General features: G+C 43.4%; 1 protein-coding gene across 1 annotated transcript; it reads left to right on the top strand.

Annotated features, from left to right (window-relative positions):
• The first annotated feature begins 12,302 nt into the window (after positions 1–12,302).
• CHRM5 (cholinergic receptor muscarinic 5) lies at positions 12,303–14,520 on the top strand. Its single transcript, XM_004380592.3, has one exon. The coding sequence runs from the start codon at positions 12,378–12,380 to the stop codon at positions 13,974–13,976; it is 1,599 nt and encodes a 532-aa protein (XP_004380649.1). The 5' UTR covers positions 12,303–12,377; the 3' UTR covers positions 13,977–14,520.
• Positions 14,521–16,252: the final 1,732 nt, after the last annotated feature.

Here is a 16,252-nt window from a genome sequence, read left to right as displayed (position 1 = left end):
ACACTCAGTATTCTTCGCCGTCATGGACTGAATTGTGTCCCCCCAGAAATCTGTGTATCAATTTGGCTGGGCCATGATTCCCAGTATTGTGTGGTTGTCCTACATTTTGTGATTATAATTTTATGTTAAAGAGGATTAGGGTGGGATTTTAACACCCTTACTGAGGTCACATCCCTGATCCAATGTAAAGGGAGTTTCCCTGGGGTGTGGCCTGCACCACCTTTTATCTTACAAGAGATAAAAGGAAAGGGAAGCAAGCAGTGAGTGGGGGACCTTATACCACCAAGAAAGCAGTGCCAGGAGCAGAGAGCGTCCTTTGGACCCAGGGTCCCTGCACGGAGAAGCTCCTAGTCTGAGGGAAGATTGATAAGAAAGGCCGACAGATAAGAGAAAGGCTTCCCCTGGAGCTGACGCCCTGAATTTGGAGTTCTAGCTTACTAGACTGTGAGAAAATTAATTTCTCTTTGTTAAAGCCATCCACTTGTGGTTTTGCTGTTACAGCAGCATTAGATGACTAAGACATTCACCAACACCATAATTCAAAGTCATCAATTCTTCTTTAGTCATCCTTATTCTTTGTCCATTGTTCGTACACATACGAGGCGATTGAAAATACCATGGCTTGGGTCGGGCTCACTTTAGTCCTCAAGGTGACATCTTTGCTTTTTAAACACTTTTTAAAGAGGTCTTTAACAAAACAGTAGATTTGTTTAATGCAGTGTAATGTTTGATTTTTTGACTGCTGTTTCCATGGGTGTTGCTTATGCATCCAAGCAACATGAAATCCTTGACAACTTCAATATTTCCTCTGTTTATCATGATGTTGCTTACTGGTCCAGTTGTGAGGATTTTTGTTTTCTCCATGCTGAGGTGTGATCCATACTGAAGGCTGTGGTCTTTGATCTTCATTAGTAAGTCTTTTTAATGGCCTTTTGCTTTCTTCATGTATGATGTCCTTGATGTCATTCCATTACTCATCTGGTCTTTGGTCATTAATGTTCAATGCCTCAAATCTATTTTGAGGTGGTCTCTAAATTCAGGTGGGATATACTCAAGGTCGTACTTTGGGTCTCGTGGTCTTGTTTTAATTTTCTTCAGCTTCAACTTGAACTTGGTCATAACAAAGCTAAATTTCTTTCAGAGTATTAATAAAGGCCAACATAATTAAGTGCTAGAAACCTGATATCAAAGAAGCCTTTTTGTTTCCATTCCCCTGCAGAGGGTCAGCCTGCTTCTGAAGATAGAAACGTCCGTGTTGTTATAGCAGATGAACGCTTACTCAAGTTCATCATCCTCACTGTCTCAACTCCTTTGCTACCGACTCCTAGTTTGAACCTAGGTTTTCTGACATTTGCAGTGGTGACTGGAGCTAGCTTGAGAGAGCTAATTGTTAGTATCTGTTTCCAATTGTTATGTTCACTATTGTGAAAATGACAGCTTAAAACGGGCCATAGTGGGACTATTTACACCACAGAAATTGGCAAATGCTCCAAATCAGGACATTTTTGGGAAGAGAAAGGGTACCAGGTTGTTAAATATTTACCAGCACCCCACTGTTTTGGCTCTCAACAAGATGGAGAGCCATCTCTTAATCCCATATCAGACATTACCAGAAATCAGTGATTCTCGACCTCGACATGTTTGGGCTGGATAATGTTTTTTTATGGGAGGCTGGCCTGTGTATTATAGTATCCCTGACCTCTATCCCTGCTAACACTTCCTAACTGGAGACCATCACCTGCTACCTACCCACTAGATGCCAGTAGCAACTTCCCTTTCCTAGTTGTGACAACCAAAAATGTCCCCAGACATTATCAAACACTCCCTAAGGGGGAAAATCACCCTGCTCGAGAACCACTGGCACAAATCGATCTAACCATAAAACTGTCCCTCAAGAAGACTCCAAAATCATGAAGTTGAAAACATCAGTGGCTTACAGATTAAGCCAACTTCATTAAGGTGCAGTCACTGTACTTAATGCTTTCACTTACAACAGCTAATTTAAGATTCAAGAACACTATTGAAAGGTATTATTATGCCTGTAACAGATAGCCTTGTTTGGGGATAGTGATAGCTAATGTTTATTTAACATTTATTTTGTGCCTGGTACTATTCTAAGTACTTTACACATACGAAATCATTAGTCTTCATAACATTCCTATGAAGTAAGTACTGGTATTATTCCTGTTTTACAGACGAGGAAACCAAGTCACAAAAAAGCTAAATAATTTGCTCCAGCTAATCAGTGACAGAACTAGGAATCATACCCAGACATTCTGGTTTAGAACCCGTGCCTTTAATCCAATACTGCAGATGCCCTCAGAAGTCCGGGGACCACATTACCCATCCTACTGCCACCCATTAACTCAAGCTTTTTTCAGTTCAACCAGGAGTGTTTAGGAATTGGAGAATTATGAGGTCCCCTGCTCACACTTCCTAACTGGAGGACATCACCTGCTGAAGGTCTTTTACCCAGGATGTTAAATATGCTTTCCTGGAGCGGTTCTGCTCCACGAGGAAAAAGTGTCTGTCATCAAGGATGAAAATGCCACATGAGCAGCTCCTGCATTGCAAGAAATCCAGAGAGACCTTTTGAATTCATAAGTAACAGAGGGAAGGAGGATTTTCCGGTATAGCTTATGCTTGAAGGTCCTGAGTTTAAAGTATGCCATTGCATGAATAAAAAATTCTCTTTTCCCTTAGGCAGTACTCATGAGAATTTACAGGATATCAAAAACAAAGTGCAGAAGTACACAGTTCCTTAAGAAAATAAACTGCACTTTCTGCATATTTTTAAATATATAAGACCTAATTTGTTTTTTAAAGGGGGGGGCAATTTATTAAAGAAAAATGTGGCCCCTGGACCAGCAGCATCAGCATCACCTAGGAACATGTTAGAAATGAAAATTCTCAGGCCTCACCCCAGATATAGTGCATCAGAAACTCTGGCGGTAGGGGCCCAGCAATCTGTGTTTTAACAAACCCACCAGTTGATTCTGAAGCACACTTAAGTTTGAGAACCACTGTCTCAAGGTAATATTTGAACCTTCAAACAGCACAAGAAAACCTCGCAATTCCTAGTCCAAAACGCTGGATCTTACAGGTGGTCACTGTTTGCTGAAAAGTAGATGTTCTGGTAGGACAAAAGAAAAAAAAGCACTGTCTACTTCCAAATGCAATTTTCGTAGAACAAATACATCTACCTGATTCTTCTCCTCATAAAAACCCAAAACCCATTGCCGTCGAGTTGGTTCTGACTCATAGCGACCCTATAGGACAGGGTAGAACTGTCCCATGGGGTTTCCAAGGAGTGGCCGGTGGATTTGAACTGCTGACCTTTTAGGTTAGCAGCTGAACTCTTAACCACTACGCCACCAGGGTTTCCCTTCTCTTCACAGGCAGGTAGATTTTGTATAGTTTAGTTGATTTCTGATGCTTAGTATATGAACAGTGCAAACTGGAAAACACTGATAAGGTTTCTCAAAAAGATGTCTTTTTATTTCCACGTTTTTGAACAGCTGCGTCCACTACTAAAGGGAGTCCTAAGGCTACGGGGGATCAGGGACTTTGGCAAGAGCCATTCTTTCAGCCCGTAATCCACAGCCTGCATGCGGGTGTAAAGGAGGGATGTGAATGCATGTCAGCTCGTAAGGGTCTTTGGTCTCAAGGACTGGGGTCAGAGTTAGAGACCTCCCGAAAATGAACGGAGTAAACTCCTAAAATACCAGAATTCACGACTTGATAACTTCTCTCGCCTCCATCCTCACTCTCAGCTGCTGAGCTTGTTTGATTTCCATTGCTGCCGTTATTAAAACTCCCAGCCGGCATATGTCTAGACACATGTGCTGCCTTCACCCGTTACTACAGACAGGGGCTCTGGAAGGCCGATGTCCCCACTGCTGCACTAGCTTCTGTCCCTGCTCCCCAGCTGAGGACATCTCTAGAGCAGCAGGCCACGGCGGTTTTTACCTTGTCATGGATCGTTCACATAAGCATACAAACTTTTTTTATCCTTCTTAAAATTTCTTTTTCTTGGTTCCATATCCTAAGCCAGTTTTTGCCCCACTGCTCTACTCCCTCTTATAGCAAAGCTCTTTAAAAGAACTTTCTATAACACTGTCTCCCATTCACTCTTTAATCCACTCCAGAAAGTTTTCATGCCCAGCACTTCACCAAAGGGTTTCTCAAGGTTACCTATGACCACTATGTAAATAAATCCGCCCGTCAAGTCTCAATCCTAATCTTTCTCGATTTAGCAACTTCGTTTAATAGTTGCTTACTCCCTCCTCTTTGAAACATTTTCTTGTTGTTTGCTTCCAGAACAAGTCACCCTTGACTAATCCTTCGGAATTCAAGGATGAATATGGAATCCATGACCTTAAGTCTATTGGAGAGACTTGGACAATACAGTCAAGGGCTTCTGGACTTCCAGATTCTCACATAATTCAGTTTGTGGCAGGACTTCCCAAATGATATTTGCATAGTACTCTGGAATAACAAAACAAGGCTTCTCCCAATAGAAGGCGACCCACCTAGCCAACCCCAAGACCTGAGGGGGCACAGTGCATGCATTGAACAGCTCCAATTATGGCTTCATGTAAAATAATGATTTTTCTTTCTTTCTTTTTTTTAATTGTGCTTTAGATGAACAAATTAGTTTCTCATTAAACAATTAATATACATATTGTTTTGTGACATTAGTTGCCAACCCCACGACGTGTCAACACTCTCTGCTTCTTGACCTTGGGTTCCCCATTATCAGCCTTCCTGTCCACTCCTTCCTTCTCGTCCTTGCCCCCGGGCTCGTGTGCCCCTTTAGTCTCGTTTTGTTTTATGGGCCTCTCTAATCTTTGGCTGAATGGTGAACCTCAGCAGTGACTTCAGTACTCAGTTAAAAGGATGTCCAGGGGCCATACTCTTGGAGTTTCTTCTGTCTCTGTCAGACTGGTAAGTTTGATCTTTTTTATGTGAGGTTACAATTTTGTTCTACATTTTTCTCCAGCTCTGTCCAGGACCTTCTATTGTGATCCCTATCAGAGCAGTCAGTGGTGGTAGCCGGGCATCATCTAGTTGTGCTGGACTCAGTCTGGTGAAGGCTGTGGCAGTTGTGGTCCATTAATTCTCTTGTCTTAGGCTGGGTTCTCTAGAGAAGCAAAACCAGTAAATTGTATAAATACTATAGAGAGAGATTTATATCGAGGAAATGGCTCACACGATTGTAGAGGCTGGAACGTCCTAAGTCCGTGGATGAGGATAGAGGCTTCTCCTGATTCATGTAGCTGCAGGAGCTGGAGAACCCAAGATCAGCAGGTAGGAGAGCAGGGCTCTTGCTCACAGGCTGTGAAGATTGATGAATCCCAAGATCAGCAGGTAAGCTGCTAGTTCAAGCCCCAAGAATAGGAGGCCAGATGAACAGGAGGCAGCTGTAGGACCCAGAGCAGGCAAAAGCCAGAACATCCACTTACATTTGGATGCAGGCGGCAAGCCCAAGGAAACTCCCTTTCAACTGATTAGCTACTCACAGCAGACCCATTATGGGAGTGATCACATATAAACACTGAGAATCATGGCCCAGCCAAGTTGACACACAATCTTAACCATCACTTTTGGACTAATCTTTCCCTTGTGTCTTTGGTTTTCTTCATTCTCCCTTTAAAGCAATGATTTTCTGTCCTACAATGAAAATATCATCATTTGATGTCCTCAGTAATAGATCTCTTTGTCACATAAACTTGGTTGAAATTCTTACATCCTCTTTTTCCTAAAACTGTAAAAGATTAACTCCTTCAGCTCAAGAGCTACTGTATATCTCTTTTAAGTGCCCCCTGACATCTAGCACAGTTGAACACAGATGTTCTAAACAACATGTCACATTAAACATCTGCTTCAGATCTATTGTTTCAGAGACATAGAGAAACCATTTTTTAATTGCCATAGATCTTCGAGCAGCTTTTCTACTCCACCCCACAAAAGAGGTTAGATTTACCTTACTTTAAAACATTCACCAAAAAAGGCAAGTCCAGAAGACTTTCCTTATTTATACAGTTCCTCATCGTGTTTAAGTTATTCCTGATGTCTAACCCAATTTACCGCACGTGTTTTAACCCTACTTCCTCTTGATTTGTCATCAATACTTTCTGCATGATAACAACATGAGCTGGCTATGATGCTATCTTGATATCATTGGATTGTAGATGCTGTTGAAGTTTTCCACTGTGGTTGCTATAGAAACACTGAAAAGTAGCATGGAGAGATTCAGGCATAAAGCTTCTCAAAAAAAGGTATTTCAAAAAAGCAAGGTCTAATATCACCTTATGCAAAGCCCCGGAAATCATCAAGGCCACTTGCCAAGGAAAGGAATTCATTTGGTACACAGTGTTACCTTTTTTGTTGTTTATGTTGTTTTGCTTAGTTTGTAATTTATTGACAACAAAGAAGCAGTCTGCCAAGGTTGGGAAGACAGAGACCTTTATTGCTGTGGGATTCTTTGTCTTCTGCTCAGGAGTGGAAAATAAACCTGACATGATCATTGCTCTCAACTAAGGCTGGCACCCTTTACGGTGTGGTGAAAACAGGGACTTTTTACAGCATGAGTAATAAATGACAGCTCAGAAGGATGCCCACCTCTAGACTAACAGCTGCCATCAATTCTGACTCATGGAGACCCCATGTGTGTCAGAGCAGAACTGTGCCCCATAGGGTCTTCAGTGGCTGATTTTTTTTTTTTTTTTTAATATTTTATTGTACTTCAGGTGAAGGCTTACAGAACAGATAGTTTCTCATGTAACAGTAACACACATGCTGTTTTATGACATTGGTTAACAACCCCACAACATTTTAACCCTCTAAATACTCAACTTTTTTTTTTTTTTTTTTTTTGGTGAAAATACACATAGCCAAAGATACGCCATTTCAAAAATTTTTTTTACATACACATTTAAGTGACATTGACTACGCTCTTCTAATTATGCGTTATTCTCACTTAAGATGAAGGCTTACAGGACAAAATAGTCTCCCATTTGACAGTTAATACAAATGTTGCCCTATGACAATGGTTAACAATCTCACAACACATCAACAATATCCTTACTCTATTTTGTGTTCCCTATCATCAGCTTCCTACTCCCCTTCCGCCTTCTGGGCCTTGTCACTGGACTCCTGTACTCGTTAGTCTCATTTGGTTTTACGGGGCTGTCCACTCGCAGGCTGATCAGTGAACATCGAAGGTAACTTTACCACTGAGCTAAAAGGGTGTCTGGGGGCCATACTCTCGGGGTTTCTCCAGTCTCCTTTAGGCCAGTAAATCTGGTCTTTTTTTTTTTTTTTTGTGAGTTAGAATTATGCTCTACATCCTTCTCCAGCTCTGTCCAGAACCCTCTGTTGTGATCCTGGTCAGAGCAGTCAGCGGTGGTAGCCGGGCACCATCTAGCTGTAGTGGACTCAGTCCGGTGAAGGTCTTGGTAGCTGTGGACAATTAGTCCTTTGGACTAATCTTTTCGTTGTATCCTGTTCTCTTCATTCTCACTTGCTCCCGAAGAGATGAGACCAGTGGAGTATCTTAGATGGCCGCTCACAGGCTTTTAAGACCCCAGACACTACTCACCAAGGTAGAATGTAGAGCATTATCTTTATAAGTAGTGTCATGCCAATTGAGCTAGATGTTCCCCGAGACCATGGTCCCCAGAGCCCTCCGTCCAGTGGCTGATTTTTCAGAAGTAGATTGCCAGGCCTTTCTTCCAAGGCCCCCCTGGGTAGACTCAAACTTTTAACCTTTTGGTTAGCAGCCGAGCACATTAACTGTTTGCACCACTCAGGGATTGCCCACCTCTAGATAACCTCTAACATGTCATTTGCCTCCTCAAGCCAAAAAATTCACAGAAGCTTCCTAGACACATCCAAACACCTTGAAGGACTGAGTTACTGGGGCTGAGAACTAGAGACCATAGTCTCAGGGGACATCTAGGTCAATTGGCATAAAGAAAATGTTCTACATCCTACTTCGATGATGATGGGGTCTTAAAAGCTTGTGAGCGGATATCTAAGATACTCCACCGGTCCCACCCCTTCTGGAGCAAAGGAGAATGAAGAAAACCAAAGACACAAGGAAAATATTAGTCTGAAGGACTAAAGGACCACACGAACCACAGCCTCCAGCAGCCTGAGCCCAGAACAACTAGATGGTGCCCAGCTACCACCGCTGACTACTCTGACAGGGATCACAATAGAGGGTCCCAGACACAGCAGGAGAAAACTGGAGAACAAATTCAATTTCACAAAAAAAGACCAAACTTACTGGTCTAGCAGAGACTGGAGAAACCCCTGGACTACGACCCCCGGACACCCTCCTAACTCAGAACTGAAGCCAGCCCTGAAGTCCACCTTTCAGCCAAAGATTACACAGGCCTATGAAACAAACAGTAACACATGTGAGGAGCTTGCTTCTTAGTTCAATCAAGTATCAGAGACCAAATGGGTAACACCTGCCCAAAAGCAAAGACGAGAAGGCAGGAAGAGACAGGAAAACTGGTCGAATGGACACAGGGAAGCTGGGGTGGAAAGGGAAAGGGGGCAAGTGCTGACACATTGTGGGAATTGTAACCAATGTCACAAAACAATTTGCGTATAAATTTTTGAATGAGAAACAAATTTGTGCTATAAACTTTCACCTAGAGCACACACAAAAACCTGTAAGATAGAGCTGGTATTATTATACCTATTTAACAGATGAGAAAATCGAGGATTCAAAATTAACCTAGAGCTGTTTACGCTACATTAACTTCCAGAGCAGCTAAGAAACTTTGTTCCCAAGCTGAGAACAGAGGGAAGATCTGAAGTCTAAAATTAATATAATGTCTAATGTTCTTCATTGTGAGTCTGTAGGAAAAGTCTGAAAGCATTTTAACAATAAATCATCCATTCCAATCCACTGATTTTACATATGTCCACAGAGAACATGACTTATGTCAACTTGCAAAATGTTAGCTGAAATGAGAACTCAGATATCCATACTCCTAATTCAATGTTTTCTAAAAAAACACAGTTGCTGTGGGGTCAACTCCAACTCCTGGTGACCCCATGTGTGTCAGAGTAGAACTGTGCTCCCTGCGGTTTTCAGTGACTGGTTTTTAGAGGGCTTTCTTCCAAGGTGCCGCTAGGTGGACTTGAACTTCCAGCTTTCCGGTTAGCAGCCGAGCATGTTAACTGTTTGCACCACCAGTATGTTTTCTACTAAACGGATTCCATAGGTTGTTAACAGACACTCCTCTGGATAAGCTAAGCCATCTCTGGGTTCAAGCAAATTCAACAGTGTTCTTTACTGCAGCACCGCTCAGCCTTCCCTGTGCTAATGCATACTGTGAATCTCTAAGAGTTCTACATAATAGATATTCTCTCAGTTTATCTGACCATGGAACCAGCGTTACAATCAAGCACCTTGAATTAGTCCCGTTCTAAAGAGCAGACTTTGAGACAAAGTCTGTGTCAGCCTCCGCTCTCCTCAAGGTTATTCTGCTTTAACAGCTGGGAACAATCTGTCATGCCCCTACAGGTAAGCCTGGTGGCTATGGCTGCTAACCAAAAGGTCAAGAGTTCGAATCCATCAGCCACTCTTTGGAGACCCTATGGGGCAGTTCTACTCTGTCCTATAGGGTCGCTATGAGTAGGAATCGACTCGATGGCAATGGGTTTGGTTTTTCTGGTCTAGAGTAAGGATACCACGTAGCATCAACTACAAACACTGCCTGTTTACGGCTGTGACAGCTTTGCCTGACCATTTCACTCCACCTTGTTACTTAACCGCTCATGCCTCAAACCCATTCCTACAATAGGAAGGGTTTTTGTTTTTGTATGTTCTTCTTGCTGGATTGCTACTTCGTAACGGACACTCTCCTCGTATCAGGAACTGTGCTACTACAATGTGGAGTATCTCATTTGATCCTTAAACAATCCTATGAAGTAAGGACTACTATTTCCCCACTTTGCAGTTAAAAAGAAGCTGAGGCTTAGTGAGGTTAAGTAACATGTCCAAAGTCTGTCCAATGCCAGATTCAACTGTATGATTATGGCATGATGTTGCCAATGTGAATGATTTTGTTTTCCATTTATCAGAGTGTTTATCAAAAGTTTATGTGCCCATTAGTATAAACAATACCTACGTAATACACAAAATCATAGAAATCTAGTTATCTTAAGTCCCATAGTCCAATTTTCTTATTTTTTCAAAAGAGGAGACAGGCCCAGAAAGGATAAGCCCCCAGGTTATACATGTGCATTCACAGAAGCATGTATATGCCCACATTCCCAGGATCTTTAATAAACTGCTCTAATTGCTATAAACCTTCTCATAAAATCAAGTGGAAAAATTAGATCCTTCCAAAACATCGTTCATTTCTAATTTGAAGAAATGATTAGAAAACTTCACCAAGCAGTCGGTTCATTTTATTATTTCTCTCTAGACTAATGCCCCCGACACCCTGGATGTTGGGGCTCCCTCTAGAGTAGACGAGGAGTCTGGAAGAAGCCGACACAGTTCTCCCGGAAAGCGGGCTATTCTCTCCAGTCCTCTCCCGCCTCTTCTACCAAGGGAGAATGGAGAAAACCAAACACACCAGGAAAACATCAGCCCAAAGGACTAAAGGACCACGCGAACCACAGCCTCCACCAGCCTTAGCCCAGAACAACTAGATGGTGCCCAGCTACCACCACCAAACACTCTATCACAGTAGAGGGTTCCGGACAGAGCAGGAGAAAAATGTAGAACAAAATTCAAATTCACAAAAACAGACCAGACTTACTGGTCTGACAGAGATTGGAGGGACCCCCGAAACTATGGTCCTTGAACACCCTGCTAACTCAGAACTTAAGCCACTCCCAAAGTGTACCTTTCAGCCAAAGATTAGACAGCCCTGGTGGCTCGGTGGTTAAGTGTTCTGCTGTGAACCAAAAGGTCAGCAGTTCAAATCCACCAGTCGCTCCTTGGAAACTCTACGGGGCAGTTCTACTCTGTCCTATAGGGTTGCTATGAGTCGGAATCGACTCGATGGCAATGGGTTATAAAACAAACAGTAATACATGTGAGGAACTTGCTTCTTAGTTCAATCAAGACCTAATGGGCAACACCTGTCCAAAAGCAAAGCTGCGAAGGCAGGAAGGGACAGGAAAACTGGATGAATGGGCACGGGGAACCTGGGGTGAAGAGGGAAAGGGGGAGAGTGCTGACACATTGTGGGGATTGAAACCAATGTCACGGAACTATTTATGTATAAATGTTTGAAGGAGAAAGTAATTTGTGCTGTAAACTTTTATCTAAAGCACGCACACAAGGATGTCCGTGTTGATTAGTAAAAACCAAAATGCAGAGTATATACATTAAAAAAAAATACTCGTTTCAAAATAATTGTATTTAAATATTTGTTAGTATATGCCTAGGAAAAAAAACTGCCAAAATATCCACTGAAATGTCAATGTCGATTATCTCTGCAGGACAGAATTAGAGGAGACTTTTGTTTTCTAAGTTATTCATTTTGACACTGCTATAGGGTCACTATGAGTTGGAATCAATTCAATGGCAACGGGTTTTTTGGGGGGTTGAACAAAGAACATATTATTTTATAATCAGAAAAAAATAATTAAAACAGTTCTATTAAAGTGGAAATAATCTAACAATGGAGGGAGAGGCAATATCTTTGGTACCTGGGGCAAATTTCAGCGCCCCCTCCCCCAGGTGAAAACCGGGCACGCACTTGGGGTTCCTGCAGGAGGACAGGGAGGTAGCGTAGTAGTACCGTGCTGGCTCACAGCAGGGCCTCAGAATGTTTGTTAACTGAGACGGGCAACTATGGAGTAGTTGAAAGTTGTCTTTTTCACGCTTTTGCCCAGTACATGTCAGTCTAGGTTCTAATCACCAGGAGCTTAAATCCAGGATTTCTGCTCTTAAGGTCACTGCAATCTAAGGTAACTTAATGTCACCTGTTTTCCCCTCTTTCTGCTCCCCAACAATCGAATTCCTTTCTTTCCCTTCCCTTCACCCTCATCTTCCTCGTCTCTTTTTTTAATCTCCTATTGGAATCACATGAGGGCAGCAGCCTCATGTACAACAGGGGTGCTGAGGAATTGCTACCCATAAAAAGCAAAGGGGTGACGGGATCGTACAACTGTCATCAAAACCTTAGAGACTGTAGCATCTCGCCCTGAATATGTGTGAAACCACACTAAATAATCTGTTAGAAAAATTATAAACAATGGATGGAAAGAAATTCATGCTAGTATGGAATAATGTTGGGTTTCCCTCTTCCAGGTGCTGGCCAAGAAGAGGTGAGATATAAAAGAGAACAGTCTAAAACCTAAGACTGAATCCTGATGTAAATTCTTGCACCAGAATGGAAGGGGAGTCTTACCATAATGAAACCACTGTCAATGGCACCCCAGTCAATCACCAGCCCTTGGAACGCCATGGATTGTGGGAAGTCATCACCATTGCAGCTGTAAGTGCTGTGGTAAGCCTGATCACCATTGTGGGCAACGTCTTAGTCATGATCTCCTTCAAAGTCAACAGTCAGCTCAAGACAGTTAACAACTACTACTTGCTCAGCTTAGCCTGTGCGGATCTCATCATCGGGACCTTCTCCATGAACCTCTACACGACCTACATCCTCATGGGACGCTGGGCCCTGGGGAGTCTGGCTTGTGATCTGTGGCTTGCGCTGGACTACGTGGCCAGCAATGCTTCTGTCATGAACCTTCTGGTGATCAGTTTTGACCGTTACTTTTCCATCACAAGACCCCTGACGTATCGGGCCAAGCGTACTCCAAAGAGGGCTGGCATTATGATTGGCTTGGCCTGGCTGATCTCCTTCATCCTCTGGGCCCCAGCAATCCTCTGCTGGCAGTACTTGGTTGGGGAGCGGACAGTACCACCAGACGAGTGTCAGATCCAATTCCTCTCTGAGCCCACCATCACTTTCGGTACTGCCATTGCTGCCTTCTACATCCCCGTTTCTGTCATGACCATCCTCTACTGCCGAATTTATCGGGAAACAGAGAAGCGGACCAAGGACCTGGCTGACCTCCAGGGCTCTGACTCCGTGGCTGAAGCTCAGAAGAGAAAGCCCCCTCACAGAGCTCTGCTAGGTTCCTGCTTTAGCTGCCCTCAGCCCACCCTGGCCCAGAGGGGAAGGAACCAGACCTCCTGGTCATCCTCCCGCAGAAGCACTTCCACCACTGTGAAGCCATCCCAACCCACTGGCCTAAGCACTGACTGGGCCAAAGGTGAGCACCTCACTACCTGCAGCAGCTACCCCTCCTCGGAGGATGATGACAAGCCCACCACTGACGCTGTCTTCCAAGTGGTCTATAAGAATCAGGTCAAGGAAAGCCCAAAGGAAGAATTCAGTGCTGAAGAGACCAGGGAGACTTTTGGGAAAGCTCCAATGGAAAAAAATGACTATGACACCCCAAAATACTTCCTGTCTCCAGCTGCTGCTCATACACCCAAGAGTCAGAAATGTGTGGCCTATAAATTCCGATTGGTGGTAAAAGCTGACGGGACCCAGGAGACCAACAATGGCTGTAGAAAGGTGAAAATCATGCCCTGCTCCTTCCCAGTGTCCAAGGACTCTTCACCGAAAAGCCTTGACCCCAACCTCAGCCATCAAATGACCAAACGGAAGAGAATGGTCCTGGTCAAGGAGAGGAAAGCTGCCCAGACCTTGAGTGCTATTCTCCTAGCTTTTATCATCACATGGACCCCTTATAATATCATGGTCCTGGTCTCCACCTTCTGTGACAAGTGTGTCCCAGTTAGCCTGTGGCACTTGGGCTACTGGTTGTGCTATGTCAACAGCACCGTCAACCCCATCTGCTACGCTCTCTGCAACAGAACCTTCAGGAAAACCTTTAAGATGCTGCTTCTCTGCCAATGGAAAAAGAAAACAGTGGAAGAGAAGTTGCATTGGCAGGGGAACAGCAAGCTACCATGAAACGTTATCTCCCCTCCAAAGAATAGCCACAGTCAATTTCCTCCGAGGATGAGTGAGCTGGTCCTGGCTTGTTTATTTTCAAAAAGACAACTGTCACTTCATGTCCTTGATGACTTTTTTAAAGACTTGAGGTCTATAGCCAAAAAGGAAGGAGTCACAGCTGCAGCAATTGCTGTCAGATAGAACGATTCTTATCTATGACCAAGGTCACCTGATGCCACTGGAGTTTGCCACTGAAGTGAAAAGATAGACCCCTGGTCCTTCATAGGAGGAGGTACCCTGGTCACAGTGAACAATGACTTAGGGAACCTTTGTCTAACCTTCTGTGGGGAACAGCAGAAACCGGTAGAAACCTCCCCTTGTGGAAACATGTCATAGGGTTTTGTGCAATATGTATGTGTCTATGAAGTCATCTTGTACCTGTGAGAACCAAAAGAATGTAAGTCAGTGTCACCTGTTAACAAGAGTGATATTCAACTGGCTTCTAAGAATATATTTCTTCATCAGCTGCTCAGTGGACACATGTCCCTCTTGCTACCTTTTGTGATTTCCCCCTTTCCTTGAAGTTACCAAATGACCAAATTCAGGTGAAATAAAGATGACAAGATTTCTGTGACTGAAATCTTCCCCTTCAAGTCATTACACAGCTATTATGCAGTTTGTCCTCTGGTATGTTTTCCTGTCCTTACATCTGAGTGAAGCTCTTGCTCTTCTGTTTCATAAATGATGCCAATTCCTGGGACCCACAGAACCGTCCTGAACCACATGAAACCATCCTCTCCCTCAGAATCCTGGGTCTGGAAGGCCACTGAACCCCAATCTCACCCAGTCCTTTAGAGAGGCCTCTATTGTGCTAATAAAGATGATCGAATCTCAATCAGTTATTTTAATTTTTTACCACCAAGAAATTTTTCCTTTTATCTAAACAAATACTGCTTGCTGTATTTTCAGCCCATTTGCACTCAACGGTCATTCTCTGTTCTTAGGAAGACTAGTCACAGAACAGTCCTTCCCTGGGTAAAGATCTTCCCCAGGCTAGTTAACCACTCTTCTCCTAAACTATTTTCAGACATCTTATTTTCTAAACCTTTCACAGGGCAAACCTGTCGCAAAATGTGGAAAACAAAAACTGGTTTCATGCCAGACTTTTGAACCTCCAGAGCCCTCCTGGAGGGCTTTCACTCACCCAGTCCCCAGCTGACACCCAGACATGGTGGGTCACTCTGCTGCTCCAGCCAGACGTGCTGTGTGGACGGGGTAGGGGTGGGGGCACACTGGCTTTCTTTTTTTAATAGGTCCTTCAACTCAAGGCCCAGAGTGATGTACTTTTTCCTCTCCGAATTCACAGGAAGACGAGAAATCCAGGAAAGTGCAGTTGAGGGTCCAGTGCTGGCGATGGTCATTCAGAATGAAAACCTCATCTTTAAAAAGAGAGTGTAGATCAGACAGATGCATAAAAATAAAAGTTATCAACATGCATTAGGGTGTTGAGATGATTACAAACCAAATGTAATTGATTTTTTTTATATACATAATTTATTTTGTTGTTGAGCCAAACGTAGTTGGAATCTCTAAGTATGTATAAAAACCAAAGAAACCATGACGATTCTGTGTCACGGTGACCCCATGCATGTATAAACTGCATTTAAAACGTCTCTTTGATCATTCTGAAAGTAAGCCAACGTGCGAGAAACTGAAACTATAAACTGGTGCCCACAGTGAACACAGGGTCCATAAAGAAAGCAGTAGTGTAGTACACAACCAGGATTTTAAAGACGAAGCACTCCTGGCAGACAGAAGCTCATTGTTTAACCTGTTAAATACATCATCAGCTGTATTTTAAAATCTCTAGGTTTCATTTCACTTAATTTAGGCTTAGTGTGCTAAGGGGGTGTAAAAATGGCTGGTTTCATTTCTCTGGGTATTAGGTATGTACCTCTGTGTAGAGAGCCTCCATCCACCACTGAGAAGTGGAAGCAGCTCCTTTCACGAAATCTCAAGGAGGCTTCAGAGTATATGGAAGCGGGACAAAGCTGGCCAACCCTAGCCTCTCCTCCAGCCCTGGAGTGACTTGATGCTGGATGAACTGTCTTAGACACAGTGCAGCTGCTGAGCCCTTTGTGAAGGCAAGTAGACACCTGCCAAGTATTTGAAAGAAAAATTCATTAATTGGATCAGTTCTAAAGGATAGAGGCTCCCAAGCTTATGTGATGCCAACAGGGTGTCATTCTAGAGCAAACCTGCTCCGCCAGCTCCAGAGAAACGCTGATTCTCTT

Source organism: Trichechus manatus, unplaced genomic scaffold (assembly GCF_000243295.1).
Source record: "Trichechus manatus latirostris isolate Lorelei unplaced genomic scaffold, TriManLat1.0 scaffold00076, whole genome shotgun sequence".
Classification (NCBI taxonomy): domain Eukaryota; kingdom Metazoa; phylum Chordata; class Mammalia; order Sirenia; family Trichechidae; genus Trichechus; species Trichechus manatus.
This window is presented reverse-complemented; position numbering and strand designations above follow the sequence as displayed.

Bases quoted from the DNA above. Each gene is read 5' to 3' on its own strand.
- CHRM5 (XM_004380592.3), top strand. From the start codon at position 12,378: ATGGAAGGGGAGTCTTACCATAATGAAACCACTGTCAATGGCACCCCA.